The sequence below is a fragment of the Mirounga angustirostris genome, unplaced genomic scaffold, assembly GCF_029215605.1.
Source record: "Mirounga angustirostris isolate CCGP_5_RB_7025 unplaced genomic scaffold, mMirAng1.0.hap1 SCAF_5, whole genome shotgun sequence".
In the NCBI taxonomy this organism is placed as follows: Eukaryota; Metazoa; Chordata; class Mammalia; order Carnivora; family Phocidae; genus Mirounga; species Mirounga angustirostris.
The window spans coordinates 71,612,532-71,635,846 of NW_026991713.1; the positions used below are offsets into that span (position 1 = coordinate 71,612,532).

Here is a 23,315-nt window from a genome sequence, read left to right on the forward strand (position 1 = left end):
TGATATGTTTTAAACCAGCACATAACAGGCTATTAATATTCAAAAAAAGGATAAAGAAAAAGTCATCCCTGAAGAGGCCCTACAAAGAAAAGCAAACTGATGTGAGGGCTGGTAAAGAAATAGACCAGGGCTGAAGTATCACCAGCAGTAGGTGTGGCTGGCCTGAAGAAGGGACTGATCTGTTTTATAACAACGGCCGCAGCTCGAGCTATAAGAATATCGTTGTGGCCTCCCACAATGCCCTTTAAAATATGCAAATAAATAGAAATATGTTAAAAATGAGCAGTTTTTGCTGAAGCAATAACAGTTTTCCACACAATTCAGTCATATAAAAGGTATGTAATTTTCTCCCAAAGTTCAAATTCACTACAGCACCTTTGCTTGGGAAAGGGATTGCAATACAAGCAAGTCACAGAATCAGTCATCTTTTCAAGGGTATGTCTCTTTTCCCCATCTTCGGTATTGATGACCAGGAGCATGCCAGACTGTGTCCCACACACAATCCAGCTTTCCTTTTCCACAGGAAGAGGCACCAAAGCCAGGCACAGTATTCTACTATCAATAACTTCCTGTTTAAAAAAAAGAAGAAGAAAAGAAAACACACTCTGAAGAACTTGATTCAAGCTTAAGTAACTAGAATATGAGTAGAATGAAAATATTGTTATCCAGACACTTAACTCGTTTTATTCTCTTGCTTTTAATTTTAAAAACAATGCCAATTTTACTTAACTTTCAACAATAAATGAATTAACTGACAAACAATTTTGCCCTTCTAGTGCATTGGAAACTAGAATTAAAATTGAAATTTGTTTTTTGGTATCATTATTTCTCACTCCGTCAAAATAATATGAAGGGATTGTTCAACTTTAAGAATAATAATTAAGCATAACCTTTATTTCAAGGCAACAGTCAAAATATTAGGTTATTTTGTAAGTCTAGAAATTTATCTTTTATTTGCTAATACAATTTATTGATCCATCTTGTAAAGCTGGGCTCAGATTTCCTCTGTCAGTCATGTGTGTGCATGCACCCCCCTCCCATTCTGAGTGCTGAGTGCTGAGATAAAACTAACGGCTCAGAGCAGCACCCTCCACTGCAGAACTGCCCTTCGCTGATGGGGGGGCTAGCTTGCCCGAAAATGGCTGGGAGGTGACATCACACCCATCCTTGGACAGACTGAAGCCAATGACTGACTGCTATGTGGGAATGAAAGACTGACTCCCTTCAGAGATCAATCTGTGCTGCTATTCAAACCCCAGAATTTCTCATGGCTAAAGATGGAGGGTAGATTTCCTCAGAAACTACATTTGTGTGGAATCTCTTCCCCTGTCCTTTTTGACTTCCTTCACTTCCTTAAAAGTTACTCTCTCCTTAAATCACTGTACAAGAAACTCTGTCTTAGACTGTTTCTAGGAATCCTGACCTAAGACACACATATACTATGCTTTTAAAACAAAACACAGCCTATTTAATTTCATGTAAATACTCTTGTTCTACCAGAAAGCTAAATAATACTCCTATATTGCTTTCATTTAATTTCTTCCAAAATAACTTTTTTAACTGACACATGCTTTAAAATCACCCACAAAATAAATTTTCTAAAGTATCTGTAATTTAAAGAGTACTTGAATTTACCTCAGGAGTGTGTTTTTCTGTATTTAAGTCGAGAAATAAGAGCTGTCCTTTATCACGGTGCCCACAGCCCAGCCAGATGCTTGCATTCTTGCTGTTATGATTTGTAGCAACCATGCATTCAACACTAAAGTTTTTAGGTATTGATATATGTCTCATCAGACAGATTAACTCAGCTGAATTCAAAGTGTCAAAGACCTGAGAAAGTTTAAAAATAACAAAACAATACACATGAAGTTAACATATGTCCTCTTGAAAGATCATATTATTGTGCATAATGTAGAATGATGTGTTATAGCTCTATCAAGAAAAACCTAAATCTGTTAAACTGTGATCTAATCCAAGCAACAGGATAAATAACCCAAACTACAGATAAAATTACATTAAAATAATACTTATTTTTAGACTAAGCATGAGATAGACTCTTTTGACTGTATGGTATGTTTTGTAACTTGAAAAGAAAGAAAATCTCAAAAGTGCCAACTGAACAGAAATTTAACAGAGTCAGGAGCTATTTTTCACTCAGTTTGATACCACAGAGACACATCATGTTACAGATAAACACTGGCCAGCAATGGAACAGACCTTCTGACAACTGAAGGGAAAAGAACTTTTGATCTCTGGTAATGAAATTCACAAATCACTTCTAGATTCTGTTTTCATGTTTTTCTTTGAAACACAAAAGAACTAGAGAGACAGGCAAGGTGGGCGGGGACCACTGTAAGGAAACAGAACCAGGACTTGGGAAACTGGAATTAGAGCCATGACACAGCCACTTGCCTTCCACCCACGAGACTCTGAGAAAGCTCCTTATTCTCTACGCCTCATCTGACAAAGGTGATGAGTCTACCTATCTTGCCTAATATATACTGTACTTAAAGATTAAGTGGGTATGTCAAAGTCAAATATTGTCATATACTAAAAAAAAAAAAAAACTCAAGGTAGTTATGTAATCTATAAAATACAGGTAAAGTATTATTGAAAATAAAAGGAGGAAAGAGTAAAACAATAATTAAGCTATGGAAAATTTCACTGTGAAAAAAAATTTAAAAATACAAGTGATTAACACCAGTGGGGGTAACCAAAATACAAGTGAATAACAGCAGTGGTAACCAAAATTTACAAACAAGCGGACATACAAATGGCCAACTAGTACATGAAAAGGTGCTCAACATCACTCATCATCAGGGAAATACAAAGCAAAACCACCAGGACATATCACCTCACACCTGCCAGAATGGCTAGAATCAAAAAGACAAGAAATAAGAAGTGCTGGGAAGGATGGAGGAAAAGGAAACTTTGTGCGCTGTTGGTGGGAATATAAATTGCTGCAATTACCATGGAAAGCATTATGCAAGTTCCCCAAAAAATTAAAAACAGAACTACCATGGAACTTCCAGTTCAGGGTATATACCTAGAGGAAATGAAATCATTATCTTTAAAAGATATCTTCACCCCCATGTTCATTGCAGCATTATTCACAGTAGCCAAGATGTGGAAACAACCTAAGTGTTCATCAATGGATGAATGAATAAAGAAAATACGATATATATGTATATGTATATACAATGGAATATTATTCAGCCATAAGTAAGAAGGAAATTCTGCCATTTGTGACATGGATGGACCTTGAGGGCATAATGCTAAGTGAAATACATCAGAGAAAGACAAATACTATGTGGTATCTACTTATACGTGGAATCTAAAATATAATAAAATAAAATAAACAAAACCAAACAAGCTTCTAGATACAGAAAACAGACTGATGGTTGCCAGAGGCAGGGCATGGGAGTGAGTAAAATGGGTGAAGGGGGTCAAAAGGTACAAAATTCCAGTTATAAGACAGGAATATAATGTATAGCATGGTGACTAAAGTTAACAATACTATACAGTATATTTGAAAGTTGCTAAGAGAGTGGATCTTAAAAGTTTTTATCACAAGAAAAAAAAATTGTAATGTGTGAGGTAATGGATGTTAACTAAACTTATTGTGGTAATAACTTCATAATATATATGTATCAAATCATCATGTTGTACACCTAAAAACTAATACAATGTCTATGTCAATTATGTCTTAATAAAACTAGGGGAAGGGGGAAGGTAGGGAATGTAGCCAAGATAATTACATAATGTTTGTTAAAGTCAGTGTATGTACTCAGCTATTTTTGAGTAGAAACTTTAAAGTTGAACAAATATTTTTCAACGAATTATGATACAAAATCAAGAGTCCACAACATAAAGAGGGCTCTTGTTTTGATCTACTAAAATCTGTTTCAGTTCAAAACGTAGTAAGCAATCTATTTCTGATAATATGGTGGAAAAGGTTAGTTGGACAAACCACCCATCTAAAAGCAACTTAAAATGCTAAGGAAATTATTTTTTTAATCTCTTAAAAAAAAGATCTCACAACATCTTAAGGACTTACCAGGCCAAAATATTAGTGAAAGACAGAATCCAGTGAAAGACAGAGAGGTCAATTGAACCCTAAAGTCAGATATTTCCTTAAAGGCATTTGTCTATTGAAGGCAAACTGATATGTGGTTTTCGATATCTTGTCGGTCAGTGAGAAAGAAGTTTAAATCTAGAGGCTGCCCAAAGTGAAGTCCAATAAAGGTCTATTCCCATAAAGCTGGGACCCCAAAGGGCTACATATTCCAAGGAAATGAGAACCAGGAATAAAGCCGCCTCATGCTTCCACTTTCTCTGGTACAAGGAAAGATGCCTGGGACTTTACAGGCAAAGGGGGAGGAGGGAAAAGAACCCTAAGAAATTGCTATCCACAAGCTTGTTCTTAAGATTTGTAGACCAGATTCCCATCACCTGGGTAGTGAAAAAAAAAAAAATCTCAAGCAAGGAATTGAATTTAAAGCAATTTGCAGCAAGAAAGTTTGAGAAAAAATGCAAAAGGCCTGTATGCAAAATTATAAAACTATATTGAAAGACACTTAAGAAAACATCAATAGGAAGATAACTCACATTCAAGAATAGAACGACTTATGAAGGGGGAGAAATCGGAGGGGGAGACGAACCATGAGAGACGATGGACTCTGAAAAACAAACTGAGGGTTCTAGAGGGGAGGGGGGTGGGAGGATTGGTTAGCCTGGTGATGGGTATTAAAGAGGGTACATATATTGAATGGAGCATTGGGTGTTATACACAAACAATGAATCATGGAACACTACATCAAAAACTAATGATGTAATGTATGGTGATTAACATAACATAATAAAACAAATAAATAAATAAAAAGCATAGACCGACTTAATATCATAAAGATAGAATCCTCCCCAAATTATCTGCAGATTCATTGCAAGTCCAAACCAAATCACAGTAGGGTTTTTCATAAAAGTCGACAAAGTGATTTTAAAATTTATATGTATATAAGCTGAAGAATAGCTAACACATTCCTAGAGGAGAAAAATAAGTAAAGAAAGGAGACTTGTAAAGTGACAGGAATTAAGACAGGATAGTATTAGAGGAAGAACAGACAAACTGACCAATGCAAGAGAACATGTGTGTGGATGTGTGTGTATCTGACAAATTATGGAGTGAAAATGGCAGGGTGGGGGGGAGATCAATAGAAAAAAAAGGAAGAAACTATTTAATTGATGAAGCTGGAAAATTTAGTTATCCATATAGGAAAAAGGAAATTGGATTCAGATAAAAATGTCAATTCTTGATGGGTTAAGAACTTAAGTGTCAAAAGCAAAACTTTTAACCATTTTGAAGAAACCATAGGTAAATATTTTTGTGATTCTGGAAGAAATAAGGACTTCTTCAAACAGGACCCCAAAAGTAATAACCATAAAAAGGGTTGTTAAAATTTATCTGTATTAAAAGTAAGATATTCTGTTCATCAAACAGAATATCAAAGGTACTCTGCAGGAAATAAAAAGGCAAACCACAGACTGGGAAAAGAAATTTGCAATATATAACCAATAAAGGATTAGTATTTCTTTTTTCTTTTTCTTAGTTCATTTGTATGCAAATAATCCAATAGGAAAATAGGCAAAGTAGTGAACAGGCATTTCCCAGAGGAGTAAACATATATATAACCAATGAACATATAAAGAGATGGTCATCCTTATTAGTAATTAGGAAAATATAAATCAATCTACAAGACAACATATTTTGGAAAAATTATGAACTCAGATAGTACTACATTTAGGGGGAATATATAGAGAAATGGCTACCCTAACATACAAATGATTGAAGTGTTAAGCTGGTACAACTTCTTCAGAAAACAATATGGATATTCACGTATCTTATGATTCTGCAATTCAACTCCTAGGTATATATCACAAAGCAGTTCTCATATATCCTGCACTAGGACACAGGTACAACCATGTTCATAATAGCAAAACACTGGAAACAATACCGATACCCATAGACACGCTCATGGGTACATACATTGTTGCTCATTCAAACAGTGGAATAGAATTGCGGTGAAAATAATCAACAGCTATGTTTAAAACCTCCATAAAGCTTACAAAATAAGGCTGGGAGAACAACTGAAAATATCTCAGAACATGACATGACTATAATTCTATTTTAAATAAAAAATGAATACAGGAACACTAAACTGGGTAGCAAACATAAGGAAAAGAAAAGCAAGAATTATCTCAAAAGTCAGCAAAGTGGCTGCATCTATAGGGAAAGGAAAGTGATACAATCAGGAAGAAGCATACGGGGACTCCCAGGTGTTATCAGTGTTCTTTATTTTGATCCCTGTGTGGTGGGGAATAGAGAAGTTTTGCTTTATCACTGTTTGTCATATGTGTGTATGTGTGTGTTTATTTATATATTTGAATATATATGTGTGTGTGTGTGAAGATTATATATGTGTACATACATGTATTGGATGTTCTGTATAAAATATTGATAAATTTTGACTATAAAAGTACCTGGGCAGAAGTAGGTCTTTCTTGAGGATTTTCTTTCAAACACTTTTTAATTAACTTCTCAACCATGGGCCATGGGGCACAGCCATATTCTTTAACTGGATCTAAAACATTCAAAAACACATGCTATAACATTAGACAAAGCAGAACAATTGCTTCATTTCCTTTCAATGTATATTAGAGGTCCAGACCATGCAAAGGAAAACATTGATCTCCATAATCCTGTATTTAGTTTGGATCTACTTATATCACAAACTTAAAGATAATTTTGTTAGCTTTATCTCTACTAGAGGCATCAAAAAAGACATCTTGATTTTTTATTATATAAAAAAAGACAAATACTGATTGAATAAAATAATAGATTTTTCATTGTACACCTGCATTTCACACATACTTTGAAGATACTTTTGTTCATATAATAATTAGACTTCTATGGAAGTAGTTTTTTATTTTAATATTTGAAGTTGGCAAGCATTTAATCTTCATACCCCCACAATCGGTTTGTGTACATTTCTTTTTTACAAGAGGTGTGCCATTCTTCTGGCTGGTATAAACCAGAGACCTGGAAACTGTCACTGGACAGCTAACTAGTGAAATTAGGGCAATGACCCAGATTGTGTTCAAAGTTCATCCAAATAATAATAAATTTCCTTTTGCTGGGAATCTGAAGGTCCCCCCTAAGGAGGTAGGCAAAGCTATATTCCCTGTACTTGGCACACAGCATACACTCAAAAATATTTCTTAAGTGAAGGTGAAAGCAGAAAATATGAGAAAAATTTAAAAGAGTACTTTGTAGGGGGAACTGAAGTAATAGTCAAGGATGAATGACAATGTCCTAGAATTTCTTAAAAGCATGAGACAACCATTCAAAATGAGATCTGATCTCATTAGACAATCATTTGTTAATTCTTATTAATATTTACTACTAAAAATAATTATTATAAATAATTAAAGCTTCCATTCCTGCATATAAATTATCTCCCTCCAAGAAAATGAAAATACTCCAAGCTAATGAGCACATAGTTACTCTTTATAAGCACAGAAGTCACTAAGCATGGAGCTCTAACAGCAATTTTCTTTTCTGAATATTATTCTAAATATAATACCAAATACATCAATGTTAATTTGGGATTTTTTTTTAAAGCCTTAAACCGCTATCTTTCTTACACGATTTTTATTAATGTGTCACAGGATTTAAGAATATTCATGCATGAAAAAAAAACTCATCAGTTGTGCAGTGAATTAACTATACAATTAAACAACTTGGAAATAAAGCTGCTGATATAAAAAATAATCATCTTTATTGTAGATAAAATAAAACTTACCAGGTAATTTTCCCTGTATTGCCAGTTCATCAAACTCATTTGGAAACTTCAAACCCTCTGCTATTCTACCTCCAGTTGTCAAAATGTCATAGAGTAGTAAACCAAATGAATAAACATCAGCCTGCTGGTTATAAATAACATTTCCTTTAGCAACTTCAGGTGCACGAAACCCTGAAAGTAAGCAGATATATTAATAAATATGCCCAACACCAGGGCTCACACACCCAAGGAGGCATATTTTTAGGTACATATGCTGATGAAGAGTCAAGGAGATGAGTTCTAAATCAGGCCATGTCCTCTCTATAAGAAGATATACAGATCAAGCCAATTAACAGCCCTGTGCTGACATTTCACCCCAAAATTGCTCTTCAAAAATAATGATAAACATTCAATAATTATTAATGTTTCATATTTAAAGAAATTAAGCCTAATAGAGGGGAAAAAACCTACATCATTTTTCTCATTCCTAAAAATAACTACTCCCAGGGAAGTGTTTGAAACAAAGGAGAGGTCAGGAGGGCGAGATTTCTAGACTTCACTCCAAGTCACTTTAACTTGACTGAAGTTCAATGCCTTCATTATTTCCAGAACTTGTGACTCTACTCCCTCTACCCAATGGAAAAATGAAAATAAAACTATGACTAAGATAAAACAACACCTCTCTCTCAGGTATTGGTTCATGACTGAAATTCTCTTAAAGGGAAATAAAACCTTTCATTTCACAAAAGAGATAAATCACTTCTAAATTCTTCAAGAAAAAGGAGTAATTTCAACATGATTCACAAGAGTAAAAATATCAACAATCTAATGAAATCCAACTATCGAAAGAAATTGGTTAAATAATGTACGCTATGTATTAACTTAAAAATCATTTTTAAGATGACATGCTATAATGTAAATGAAAAGAAAATGTATGATATAATTCTGCAAGGACAGAAAGTGATCAAATGTGTGGAAAAAAATCAACTGAGTTAATTTTTTTAGCTATGATAATGGTATTGTGATTATGTAAACAAACATCCTTATTCTAAGGAAATATATGTCAGTATACTTAGGCATGGCAGCATGATGTCCGCAATTTAATTTCAAAGTCTCAAATTCATATACAAAGAAAGAGAAAGAAAGGACAGTGTGGCAAATAGTCAATAATCAATTAATCTATATGAAGGGCATATGGGTGTACATAGTGCTATTCATTCAACTTTTCTGTAGACTTAAACATTTTCAAAATAAAAAGTTAACAAAGAAATACATCTAAATATAATAATGATTATTTCCATGTGCTAAAATTATTAGCTTTTATTTATTATTATTTTAATTTTTATACTTAGAAATTTTCTTTCTTCTTTTTTTTTGGCTATGTAAGGGATTTTTTTTATTATGTTAAGTTAGCCACCATAATGGACATACATGAATGTTATCTTAGTTTAAATATAGAGCCAGGGAAATAAAGTATGAATTCATAGCCTTCAAGAAGTCAATGATTGAATTTGGAAAGAGTTCTGTTTGACAGAGTTTACCATCAAAAGATGAAGCTCAGCAGTCCTTCACCAGGCTGGAAGGACATGAAGAATCAGAAAGATGGGATGTCAGATTTGAGCATGATAGCCCCTATTGTACTGTTAACATTCTCCAGTTAACATGTTGCCACATTTGTTCATACACTCTCTTTCCACACACACACACACATTCACCATATTCCCAAATCTGTCTGTCTGTATGTATGCCTGTCTATACATAGAGAGAGACATATATAATAGCCATTTTCTTAGAAAAAGGACACTTTCCTACATAGCCATAGTATCATACTCACACCCTAAGCTAAAGAATTGTGTAAGTATTTGAGACAGTTCTTAAATAGATTCCTAATCAACTATATCTGTGACATAATGTAAACATATAACAACAGCTCCTAATTCATATTACTATAGCATTTTATAGAAACTTTCTTAAGTATTTCATTTGCTATGCACAAAAATCACCTGTGGTGGGCAGATGAGGACTTTCCATTGTATGAATAACATAATCTTTTAAAAAATGTTATGTGTTTTCCTAAGGCCACAAAGATAATGAACGGTCAAGTCAAGAGTACTTACAAATAATGAGTTACTCACACATTAGCTAGTTCATCAATAATATTTGATTACCTTTCTAGAATTTAAATGGGATTTTGGAGGCTAATATCAATCTCATCCAATTATTTATTATTCATCCAACACATTTTGGGGGTATCTATTATAACAAGGTACTATTCAGAGACTATTAAAACGTTCAACATATTTTTTCCCTTGGTAAATTTACTGTTAGAAACACTAGGATTTGGAATCAAGGGGTCTTCGAGCAGAAAAACTCAAGGGTCACTTAGTCTAAATTTTCATCCAAGGCACATATTCTCTTACAACAGTTTTTATCCCTCTAGGCATCAATCCACAGATGTTAGAGCTACGCAGAAGGCTAGAATTTTTTTTTCTCAGTGAGTCGGGGGACACTAAGAAAGATAATTGTGAGGCTATGGAAAGAAGTATTTACTTCAACATGGAAATGATTTTAACCTTCTTATCTTCTCTTTCAAAATAAATATCTTCATTGACAAAATCCCCAGCAGGAGAACATAATCCTTATTTATATATTCAAGAAGTACCTCAACTACAATATAAGGCACTTTTAAGTGCTTCCTGAAATTCATCCAATGAATTTCTAATGATTTTCTAATTTCTTGATTGCACTAACAATTTCTTCTAAAGTTATCTATGGAGCAGTAGAGGATTTTAGGAAAAAACTCCCCCAAATAATAAACACTGAATGATTATCTGACTGTAATGCATCAAATGGGCTGGTCTGCATCAAATATGTTGTCACAGATTGCAATAAAATGACATTTAATCAACAAAGCATGCAGAATAATATGAGACATTCATCCCCAATCCATACCTTTAAACACAAAAATGCATAATATATTGCTGTAACTTGTTTCTCTGAAAAAGGTAGAATATCCACTTAAAAATCATGAATTTCAAAAATGCTGAGTAAACAAAGTTTAAATCAGATTGTCCTATAAAATAACATAATTAAAATCCTTGATACTCTACCAAAATCTATGCAACACTGAAACTAGATGGAGAACTTGGACAGAAATATGTAGGAAAGATATGATAAAGATGGCATTCAGAGCAGCAGGGAAAAGACAGACTTTTTTTTTTTGGTGAGTTGCCTGTTTAAGAAAGAGAGGAGTAACTGCATCACTCCTTACACCTAATAAACTTTTGATAAGCCAAAAGTTTGAACATAAATATATATGCATGAAAGTAGTGAAGACATATTCATAACTAAGTTGATAGTACTGGGATGCAAAAGGCCTTCCTAATCATTCTCCGAAGGTGGGTGGTGAGAGCTGAAGGCTGAGAGCTGAAGTCACACTGTCTTTGGAGAATTTAAAAATAATAAGCAACTGCCTGCAATGACACAGATCAGCCCCCTCGTTCTTGTCCTTGGTGTAGCGCCGACAAAACATGTCGGGAAAATCAGACTCCAAAAGGTAAAAGAAACAAGTTGTTTATCTGAAAGATTCACACTCTACAACAGCAAAATGCCATCAACAAGGTTGAGGAACAAACCGTACACTGGAAAAATATTTGAATATATGAGAGGCAAAGAGTCAACATTAACTAAAATCAGCTTTACAAATGAGTGAGAACAATGGACAAATGAATAAAGACACAAAAACGTACAGAACATGAAAGGAAAAATACATGTCCTCTATATTAAAGATTGCTTAGCCTCAAAAAATAAGCAAATAAATAAACACTTGGAAAATAAAAACATTAAGTTCTCATTTTTTGACTATTAATTTTGTGAAGATTAAAAAGAATAACTAAGCCCAGAAAGGGAAAAGGGTGCTCTAATTCGAGTATGGAGGGAATTTTAATTGACAAACCTTTCTAAGAGGCAATTAGTGTTTCAAAATTCAAAATATGCACTCCCAGCAATACCATGCCTACCAATTTAATGTTTAAAACATCAGTTTCATAAATGGACAATTTTAATTTACAATTATGCTAGTTAAAGCATAGGCAATACATCAAAAAGTCAGAAAAAATTTAAATATACATCAAGATGTGGTTAAGTAAATTACTGTACATACTAGCAATGAAATACTACGTAACTGCTAAAGCTGATGTTTGACATAGAAAGATGTCCATGAAATATTAATTAGAAAAAGAAAACTAAAGCAGAATTTATAATACATCTATAAAAAACTTAAGCACATCCAAATCTAGATATAGATATATCTCTATGTTACCAGAGTGTTAAGAATTATTGCTGCTAATTTATTAGAAACACATATTTCGACCTGCGTAATAGGATTTGCTGTTTTACTTCATGCCCTTCTGTTTTGCAAATCAAATCTTACTCTAAAGTGACTTGGCCTGAGCTGCCTCATCATGGAGTCCTTCACCTCAAAAAGACCAAAGTGATCATGGGAAAGGGGACTCAGGGTGTTAAGACCTAAGCTCCCAATATGATGTTTGCCTGTCAGTCTAAACCACGAGAAGATCCTCAAAGCTCTTCTGCATGTACTTTATAATGGAGCACTTTCCTGGAACCGCAACTGCAAGTTCTCCCAAAATTTTCACCTTACATTTAACTAAACTTGTCACCATAGTAGTAACAGGAAGAATAAACTTTCAAGCTATTCAATGTATTCACCATGGAATTTCATTTGGGATAAAAATGAACACTTTTAATATTACCTGCCATTGGGATAGAAACATCTCTTACATCTTTACAAAGGGGCACTATGGCCACATGATCTATGATCTAATATTATGAATGACCTATGGTGCTCATGGACCATATTACCACACTGCAGGGATACCCTGTTTAGCATCGACGGCCCTCAAAGACTAGAAATGTCAAGCACTAACTGAAATCCTAAGTGTACTGTTTGTTATATTGGGCTGTTCAAATAAGTCTTTTAACATGTGTCACTTCTTCCTCTAGCTAAGATGGAATAACGGGAACTAGATTTACCACCCTGCATAAAACAATGAAATATCAGGCAAAATATATGAACCACTGGACACTAGGTGCAGGACAGTGATCCCTGAGAGAGAGCAAACAAACAAGGTGAGTCCTCTAAGGACCCTACAGAGAGTTTCCAGCCCACAGCGCAAGGAAGGCAAACAAAAACAGAGCCTGACGCCCTCTAAGTAGAAAGAGCAGAAAGTTCAGGAAAGCAAAGGCAGCTAGAACGTTTATATGAATCTTTATATGAATCTCCCATTTATTTTTCACAACAATCCCCCAAAATAGATACTTTTATTAGGTACTATTGTTGAACCAAGAAAAGAAGCTAGGTAATTTCTCCAGCCTCAGCTAGTAAGCAGTAGACCAAGAATTCAAAACCAGACAGTCTGACTTCGCAGCCTCTGTTTAACAGATTCCAGTCAGCCAAATAGTTCACCAAGTCATATCTTATCTTTCTATCTCCAGAATCCACTGCGATGCCTAGAATATGCACCACTGAGAAAGAATAACTGGAAGTAATTGACATTGTTTTGTGTTTTTAATTTGGATATAAGCCCAAACTCTATTCATATTTACTCACTCTCTTAACTTTTTGATTCTATCACAGGCTAATACTTTTAAAATCTCAAGTAAATACTTATCATCTTGTTAAAAGTTTTTTTATAAATAACATTTCCCCCCACTGTGAGACAGTACCAAAATCTGAGCTGCCCATCTTACCATCGATTCATGCAGTCAGTAACACTAGTTATACGATGTAGAGATGGGAAACTGTGGCTAACAAGTATTTTTCAATGACTCCCCATAACTGAAAGACTGTATTATTTGGCATGATTTAAAAAGCCCTTCATGACTTAGAAAAGTGTGATTATGGGCTGTGTATCAGAAATATTTGTGTGCTATTCTTGACTTTCATTCTAGACCAGTGACTCTTGATCTTGAATGCACATTAGAATTACCTGGAGATATTTAAATAACTCAATGTCTGGGCTCTATCCCAGACTTAACTAGAACTTAAATCAGAATCCCTGGGGGTGAGGTCCCAAGACTCATATATTTGGAAGTTCTCCAGGAGCTTCTAACCTGTGGAGAGATTGAGAATTCCACCCCATGCCTACTAAAATAGAATTATAAATGATATAACCCCACTAGATACATTTTTAAAGCTCTACATGCTATCTAGTACACAGCCAGAATTGAAAGACACTTAGTAACCTTCCATCCTCCATCTATCACTTAGACCTTAAGACTTTCTTGCAGTTATTTAAATAAGACAAGTCTATTATACCTTAGTGCCTTTTGCCTGGAATGTCTACTCTGACTCTTTAATTTTTTTGTTTTCTCAAACTTCCAGCTTATCCTTTAAGATATAATTCCAGAATAATCTCCTATATGAAGGGAAGTCTGAAACTTACAACTCAGTTAAGTACTTGATCCTTTGTGCTCTTATCACTATACCTTGAACTAGATCGCCTACTGAAACTGGCAAAATGCTTTATGATTATTTGTTTATAGCCCTATTTGTCTTGGCAGAATATGTGCTTTCTGGAGGATAAAATTCACATTTATTCATGCACATTCCCCAAATTCATCACTAGAGCAATTGCTAACATGGTTGAAGCAACTGCAATATGCGAAGACTTATTCTATGCTATTTATGTGGATGATTTCATTTCACCCTTAAAACAACCCCATGAGGTAGGCATTACTTTTTTCTCATCACAATTTACAGAAGTGAAAACTGAGCCCCAGAAAGCAAATCCTGATGAACACCACACAGTTATTAAGTAGTAGCACCAGTTTGATATTTGGCAAATATGCAATAAATTATTGCCAGATGCATGAAGAAATGAATAAAGAATAAAGATAATTTTCCCTTGGAGAATTATCATAACAATTACAATGTCAAAATAATTGGGAAAATATGATTCATTGTCTAAAAACTATTTTTAGAAATAACTTCTCAGGGCGCCTGGGTGGCTCAGTTGGTTAAGCGACTGCCTTCAGCTCAGGTCATGATCCCAGGGTCCTGGGATCGAGTCCCGCATCGGGCTCCCTGCTCCGCGGGGAGCCTGCTTCTCCCTCTCCCACTCCCCCTGCTTGTGTTCCCTCTCTCGCTGTGTCTCTCTCTGTCAAATAAATAAATAAAATCTTTAAAAAAAAAATAAAAAAAGAAATTTAAAAAAAAGAAATAACTTCTCAAATGAACCTGAATTTCAACAAAAGCAATGAGTAAATAAGGAAAAGATCCACAGATCAAAAATATGAGAAATTTAGGGCGCCTGGGTGGCTCAGATGGTTAAGCGTCTGCCTTCGGCTCAGGTCATGATCCCAGTGTCCTGGGATCGAGTCCCGCATCGGGCTCCCTGCTCCTTGGGAGCCTGCTTCTCCCCCTGCCTCTGCCTCTCTCTCTCTCTGTCTCTCATGAATAAATAAATAAAATCTTTAAAAAAAAAAATATGAGAAATTTAGGGGCACCTGGTGGCTTAGTCAGTTAGGCATCTGCCTTCGGTCATGATCTCAGGGTCCTGGGATCAAGCCCTGTGTTTGGGCTCCCTGCTCAGCAGGGAGTGTGCTTGTCCCTCTGCCCCTCCTCCCACCCATGCTCTCTCTGTCCCTCTCTCTCAAATAAATAAATAAAATATTAAAAAAAATATATGAGAAATTTATGTTAGGTCGGACTATACATCACATAGTACACAGAAACATATATTTTCTTTCCTTTTTTACTTTGAGAGAAATATCAGTAGAGCATGTTTCATAATCTCTATCAGATAATAGTGTTTAACCAGAGAGTAATACTTTATCTGTCCAAAGACAACTGTATTTCTATGGATGTTGGCAGAGTTGGAGCCATCATTCAGCATCCACCTCAGTCAACAGTGTCGCTGTCACAGGACCCAGAACTGACTGTCATTCTCAACAGGATATGATATAAATATATCCATTTAACCGAGTTAAGTGGAAGCTCTCCAAATGATTTATAGTTGAAAGAATCCATCCTATATTTACCTTTCGAAATGTAAACAGACACTGCATCAGTCCTTGCCAATAACTGAGTTGTTTCTAACTTGCTTTCCATCTTTGATGCTGCCTAGCAGGGGCTCTGCTCCCTGATAGGTTGGATTTGCATCTTGTATGACCCTATAGACACTTCTAATGGGCCCTAAGCTTTAGTTGCCTTATCTGTAAACCAGGAATAGTAATAAGACCTATGTCAGGCAGTCATAAGGATTAAATGAGATAATCAACCCACACAAAAGTCTAAGCACAAGGCAGCACACTGTCCGTGCCACAAAAGGTTTGCTCCCATTCCCATCTTCTCTCAGAAAGCAGTGATGAACCCACTTTCACATGCACACAACAGAGTGAATGCACCACAGTAAAGGTTAAAACATACACACACACACACACACACACACACGTTTAACAAATGTATGGTCTTTTGTTTCTCTAGAAGTTTCCAAGTTAAAGATTATAACATTAAGAGATCCATTAAAAGGAAAAGACTCGAGATAACTGAAATCATATGGAAGGGGATGATTTTCTTCTCAAACATAATGATTTGGAGAAGGAAAAGTTTGGTGATGGTGGTTAGCAGTGGTGACAGTTACTGTTATTTAAAATTTGAGGCTGAGTTTAGAGCTGAGATAATCAGAAGTGCTCTAACAATAATGAATACAGTAATGATAAAGAGAAGGTCCAGGATAATGAGAAAAAATGCTTACAATGTATTAAGCAGCCTGGGGGGAAAGGGATGGAACAGAAAGGATCAGGCTTTGGGTTTTTCTGTCATGATCTTTCTCCATTATGTATGTTACTGCACATTGATATAGCAGATTAAAAGGATCAGTAAAAAGTATCCGGCTTGGCATGAAAAATCAACTGGATATTGAACTCTAGGAAGGTTTTCACCAAAACCAGGAAGTCAGGTACTTAAAAGGAAGGGCCATGAGTCTGAACAGAGTTGAACTGAGTGGCTGCTGGCTGGCCCAGCCCGCTGAGGGAGGTGGCAGGTTTGAGGCCCAGAACACAGTCAACTGGAACAGACAGATCCTCTGCCCAAGTAGGTGGACAAGACCTCATCAGTAGGATTTCTACTCCATGAACATCATGACTAGGTTGGGGTTTGGAGGGGGAGCAAATTGTAGGCCTCAGTTGAGTGGTCTGGCCCACCTTCATATCACATGAGAGTCATGAGCAGATCTCCCAAAAGAAGACCCCTAACCTGTGCCCACATTTTCTAGGTGGGAGTATAGGAAGCCTATAGAATTCCATCCTCTAAGATTCTTCTTCCAAACCTGTATTTGATAATGTTGGCTGTTCATGGTCCCATCATTTTGCTTTGTTTATTTTGATTTTTTAGTAACTAAGATTGAGTATTTAAGCCATGTTAGAGTTGCATGTAATCTAGGAGAAAGATTTAGGATTTAAAGCCAAATAGTTCTGGATTCATTATTCATTTAGATTGAGTTCTTATCTTGACCACTTACTGCATGACTTCCTGCAAGTACAGAATCTTGCTGACCCTCAGCTTCCTCATTTTACAGATGAGAAGGTAAAAGCTAACTTTCAGCCTTGGCATGAGGATAAGATACCATGTGTCTGATGTATCTGGCACTGAGCCTGATACACAGCTGGTGCTCAAGAGATAATCATTTTAAACAGCCCAGAGAAACTTGCAGCCATAATATGTACTTTGAAAGGTTTAGGGAGAGAGCACACTCTGCTTCCAACACATGCTATGAATAACAAAAGAGAGGATATGTCTTTGGAGCAAAAATAAAACCATGCATTGCAATCTGGGACCATCTGCTTATCCAAGTTCATACCAGGGTGTGGGGTTATTGTCACCCCATTGTCTTCTGTATTAGGCATGTGTTTTAAATGAGTGCCAATCATCAAGATGATGTAAATTTATTTACAAATAACAAACTGTACAAGATTTCTCTGAAGACGGAGCTGTTCCTCCAAACATAAGTTAACCCCCCAATTTTCTATTCCTGCTCAAACTGAAGGCCAAAAGACAAGATATCTCTGTACAGAGCACTTGCCTTATGACTGTTTCTTACTAATCAGAACCTGAGATTCTGATGAACCTGAGACTATCAGGAGAACAGGAGTTGAGAAAGGGAGGGAGGATCCCATGGAGTAGACAATAATGTGAAAGAACACGTCTAAACATAAGACCGTGCAAATACAAGAGCACAGGAAGTGGATTATCAGTGGTAGAAAGTCAGTTAACAGTAGAAGTAATAGGATTATTAGAACAGGCATGACAAATAGGGGTTGTAGATAACCCTAAAAAGCAACATTAAACTCTAAGGCAATAAAACAGTCTCTGTGATTTCTGGAGACCATAGATATAACGATAACCAGGATAGGTACGTTTCACTTTAGATAGCAACCATGACTCTTCTTGCTATATAGGACCAAACAGAGAAACTATATTATTATTAAGTATTGATGTATTAACCTATACATTTTGAAGAAAGAAAACTGAAGTGCAGTGTTTAAAGGTTTTAACTCCTGTACCAATCTGTAAGAAGAAAGTATGCCTGTATCAAGAACAGTACAACTGAAAACTCTGGCCCCAAGTCTCCATCTGAAACTCTTGGAGCCAAAAGTATTTAGGAATTTATATTTTTTCATATTTAAGAAAGTTGATAATGATGCACATAACATAATTATAGAAACTCTCAGTAGGATCGGGACCAGCACCCTGTACTCAAATGTGCTGTATTTCTATCATGAAACATACACATATTCGCACAGAGTTTGAGAAATAAAGATCGTAATAAGCATCAAGTTAGTTTGGGTCAGATTTTGCTGCCAAATCAGTTATTAAAAAAACTGGGGGTTTTCAAAGTTCTTTGGATTTCAGAGTTATGAGAAAGGGTTTGTGAACCTGCATTTGGTTTGCCTCATTTTTAGGTAAGTGCGAACAATACCTAGTTTAAAACTTTTTCTGTTCCTTTTCACCACCTCTAGAATATCTAAATATTTTAAAAATCCAACTTTTAAAAATATAATTTGTCATCAAACATTCTCTATTTTTTTTTTAAAGGTTTTATTTATTTGACAGAGAGAAAGACAGCCAGAGAGGGAACACAAGCAGGGGGAGTGGGAGAGGGAAGAGCAGGCTTCCCGCGGAGCAGGGAGCCTGATGCGGGGCTCGATCCCAGGACTCTGGGATCGTGACCTGAGCCGAAGGCAGACGCTTAAGGACTGAGCCACCCAGGAGTACCCCCTTCAATCTATTTTTTTTTTTAAGATTTTTATTTATTTATTTGACAGAGAGAGACACAGTGAGAGAGGGAACACAAGCAGGGGGAGTGGGAGAGGGAGAAGCAGGCTTCCTGCGGAGCAGGGAGCCCAATGTGAGGCTCGAACCCAGGACTCTGGGATCATGACCTGAGCCGAAGGCAGACGCTTAACGACTGAGCCACCCAGGTGCTCCAACATTCTCTATTTTTTATTTGTTTTTTTCCCTCTGGAAAATTTCATCAGATTTTTTTCCCCCCTACAGACCATAGTGATTATTGACCACAATGTAGTAGTCACAATATTCACACAAGAAATATCTGTTCACAACATGATAGGATACAGTGTTCTCTTGAGTCTCCTGAACTTACAACGGAAGTCACTGGCTGTCCATCCTGAAGAAGGAATTACCAAATCAACCTTCTCACCTACCTGGTGTGCCCTCTGACGTCTTTATCCCCATTCTACAGCAGTACTGAGCAATCCCGTAGTCCGCAATCTTGGCAATGATGCCAGCATTGGGATACAGGGTGAAGAGCAGCACGTTGTGGGGTTTCAAGTCACGGTATATAATCATGGCCGAGTGGAGGTATCTGCCAGGAAACGTGCAGGCAATGTCATTAAAATGTGATTATGTTATTACAACTTCCGTCATGATTTCCTTAAATATGGGTGTCCATCATGCAAAGCATCAAAACTTCTGTGCTAAGTTTGACCCCTCCACAGAGATGAAGAGATATCATAGAAGGAAATTAAAACATATGAGCCAAATACTACAAAACAAGCTTGTGCTTTTATTTTTTTTTAAGATTTTATTTATTTATTCAAGAGAGAATGAAAGCGAGAGAGATCACAGAAGGAGAGGGAGAGGGAGAAGCAGACTCCGGGCTGAGCAGAGAGCCTGACCCTGGATGGGGGGGGAGGGGGCTCAATCCCAGGCCCCTGGGATCATGACCTGAGCCGAAGTGAGTCATCCGGGCGCCCCAAGCTTGTGCTTTTAAAACCAACCAACAAACCAACAAAAAGTGGGTCTATCTTGATAAGTGAGTGATTTAAACTTTAAGGCACAACCAGTTCAAGCAAAGTACCAGTTTTTGGTCACTTTTCTTTTGTATACCTAAGAATTATGTAAAAGAATTCTCTGAATTCCCTCAAAGATCATATGACTATTTCAATTAGTTTAAAATGTAAATATGTTAAATAAGAGTTGATCGTATTTTGTTATAACTCCGTTTAATAGTTTTGATTTTCTTAAAACCATATAGAAGTTTACCTTAGCTTTTAAAATTCTCTCTATTCCATTTCTCTTTTGATATTTATTTTTCTCTGATCAAAATGTTTCCTAAATTTGGGGAAAATGTTTTCACCTTTTTCAATAATAACAAATCAACATAAAAAAACCTAGCTAGCTATCAATACCATAATCTGTTCAAAAATGTAATTTACTTTAAGCCCAATTCTATTATGAATTAAGATTAACAAAAAAACATTTTGGACTGAGAGTTGGAATGAGTAAAACAATTTCTTGTGAAAGGTGATCTCGGATGATGTTAAAGTCATTCCCTTTGGAGACTGATCCAATCAAACTTAAGCAGTAGAGTTGGACACTGCAGGTAAAGATTAAAAAACAAAACAAAGTTTTAATCTTAACCAGGTCTTGTCCATTCTGTGTTCCAACAATTAAAGTAACTCCATTACCACCTTTCCTTACATATTCACAAAATTCAGATCCATCCTCCCCAACTCTGTCTTTCCTGCTCCATGATGTCAAATTTGTTATAGCTCTCCACGTGATCTCACAGGTAAATTATGACCTATCTTGGAAGGACAATTTTTTACAGAACTTAACAGAGGTAAATTTAAATCCTTTGTTTGTCTGTGGCTTTTGGTTTGGGTTCACATTGTATCTATAAATATTTACTCCATTACCTACTACCCATCACTGTTAGAGGGATTATGAGCAGAGTGGCAGCAATACTATGAACTTTCCACTGCATGATGGCCTACAGTGTATATATCATTTAATTGCATCAGCTGAAGCAGACCTAAATTTCTCTTCCAGGAACTAGTCAGGACATTTGACGTTAGGCCTACTCATTCTGCTCTACATATTTTTGGCTGAAAAATAAGATAAATGTACTAATGAAGTTGACCTTAACAATAAGTAATGGACTAGAAAGAAAAATTTACTAAGGGCTTACTGAAAGGCCATTAGCTACCCTTGCCTTGCTGGAAAGAAAAGCTGGGAGATTAAGAAGAAAAAAGTTAAAGCCAAGTCATGTATAACTGAATAGCATCCAAATCCTTCCTAATGCATGCCTCTTTCAGAATATTTATAGAATACAGACTCTCTCACAATTCTTCTCAAAGGTTAAAAAAATAAACTTAATTTGAAATAATGTCAGTGGGAGGGAAAGATTAACTGGGTTAGTTAAAATGTTCAGTTATAGAATTTAATCTTAAAAAATACAGTTTTAATAGCTTCTAACAGACCAGCAAAATAGCCTTTGATATATTAACAAGTACAGATCTTGCCTTGCTGAAAATAATTCAGCCATAATTTATGCATTATGTGACAATGAGCATCGCCAAATATTTTATTAAAATAAACTGGTCTAAATGCTGTCAGTCATTCTTTAATTGTGATATCATTGGTGTTGCTAGGAAACCCCTTTCTTGATAATTTAAAGTAAACTTTATCTCACCCTAAGTAGAATTATTCTAAAAATGAGATGCATTCATTCATTTGACAAATATGTATTGGGTATCTAAGAAGGTCAGTCACCAGGGGATATAAAGCCATCATTAAATCTCTGCTTTTGAGGAGTCACACTTTAGAAAGAGCACCTAACACAAAGTCTTGCATACAGCCAACTCAAGGAACACGTGCTAGAGAGGTTATCTCTTCATGGTGCAGTTGAGTTTCACTGTGGAGATGGTATATGAGCAAATTCTACAGGAAAATGAATTCTGTAGGCAGACAAATCTGGGGACAAATGCCAAAACAGACATGGATGTCAATGAAAAGACAAGACCTTCAGCATGATTAGAATGGCAAGTGAGGGCAGTGGAAAGGCAGGAGGATGGAGAGAAAGGCAAGGCATACACAAAGAGTTTCGATGCTACTCCAAGGAGTTTGGACATACTTCACAGATAATTTGGAACTACCAGGGAATTTCAAGCATAATTAGATTTTTATTTTTGGAGAAATATTCTGATAATTCCCTAGACATACTGGACCAAGGCAGCAGTAATAGCCTAAAAATAAATGAATCGATGAAAAAAGATAATGTGAAATAGTCAAAGACCTGGTGGCCAAATGGATACTTACTTTTGGGAGGAGAGGAATAGCCTAGATGTGACCACAATAATCTTCGTCAGCAAGTGGGAGATACAAGGGAAAGAGCAGATTCATGGTAGGAGGACGTAGCAGAGAAAGGAAACTCAATTTTGTAAATAATGAAACATAGAAACTTATGGGAAATACAGGTGACCACATCTTCATAGGTAATTGAGAATTATGATTAAGAGCTCAAGGGAGAGGACTGAATTAGAAATGAAAGCTAATAGTTGTAGGCACTACTGTAAAAGAATATGGGAATGTGAAAGAAGTTCTTATATATCCCTCTAAACAGCTCCATCATTTAAGGGACTCCAGAGCAGTGTGATTTTATTGTCTCTTTCTACCTCTGTACCTATAGTTTTATGCTGAAATATATTTGAGAAGGCAATCCCTAATGCTGAGTTTTTAAAAATATACTTAGTGCCGTTAGAAGACAGAAAGCTACTAAAATCTACTAGCCTCTTATAAAGATCCAGAAGGCTGTCCTGGCATTATGCTGAGAAGAAATCAGGCAAATTAAAGGAAAATATGCTGAGGTTTAATTTACTTCACCAGAAACTGCTGGATTTGTTATTTAAAGTAAGGTCTCAGAGAACCTTATCTTAGAGAGTTATCTTAGAGATGAGGTCTTTCAAACAGTCGTGAATGAAAAATAGTAATTCTTCACTTTCTAAATAAACATTTTGGGAAATATGTGGAAGAATTAGGGGAAAATTAGGATCTGGACTTAGTTAAATTAAGGAAAGCAACTGATCCAGCTCTGAAATACATGAGACTTTGTTGCACATTATCTAGATTAATTTAATACACGGTTCCCCCTG

The 23,315-nt window shown here is 35.9% G+C and overlaps 1 protein-coding gene across 5 annotated transcripts in view; it reads right to left on the reverse strand.

Moving 5' to 3' along the window:
* The window catches only part of LRRK2 (leucine rich repeat kinase 2), a 141,924-nt gene that overhangs the window by 11,388 nt on the left and 107,221 nt on the right, over positions 1-23,315 (reverse strand). For all 5 annotated transcript variants that reach the window (XM_064591391.1, XM_064591393.1, XM_064591389.1 and 2 more), the window contains 5 exons: positions 19,584-19,744; positions 7,860-8,030; positions 6,538-6,638; positions 1,636-1,830; positions 376-569 (listed from right to left, as the gene is read on the reverse strand). In XM_064591391.1, the coding sequence (XP_064447461.1) occupies positions 376-569; positions 1,636-1,830; positions 6,538-6,638; positions 7,860-8,030; positions 19,584-19,744 (822 nt within the window). The remainder of the gene's footprint in view (positions 1-375; positions 570-1,635; positions 1,831-6,537; positions 6,639-7,859; positions 8,031-19,583; positions 19,745-23,315) is intronic.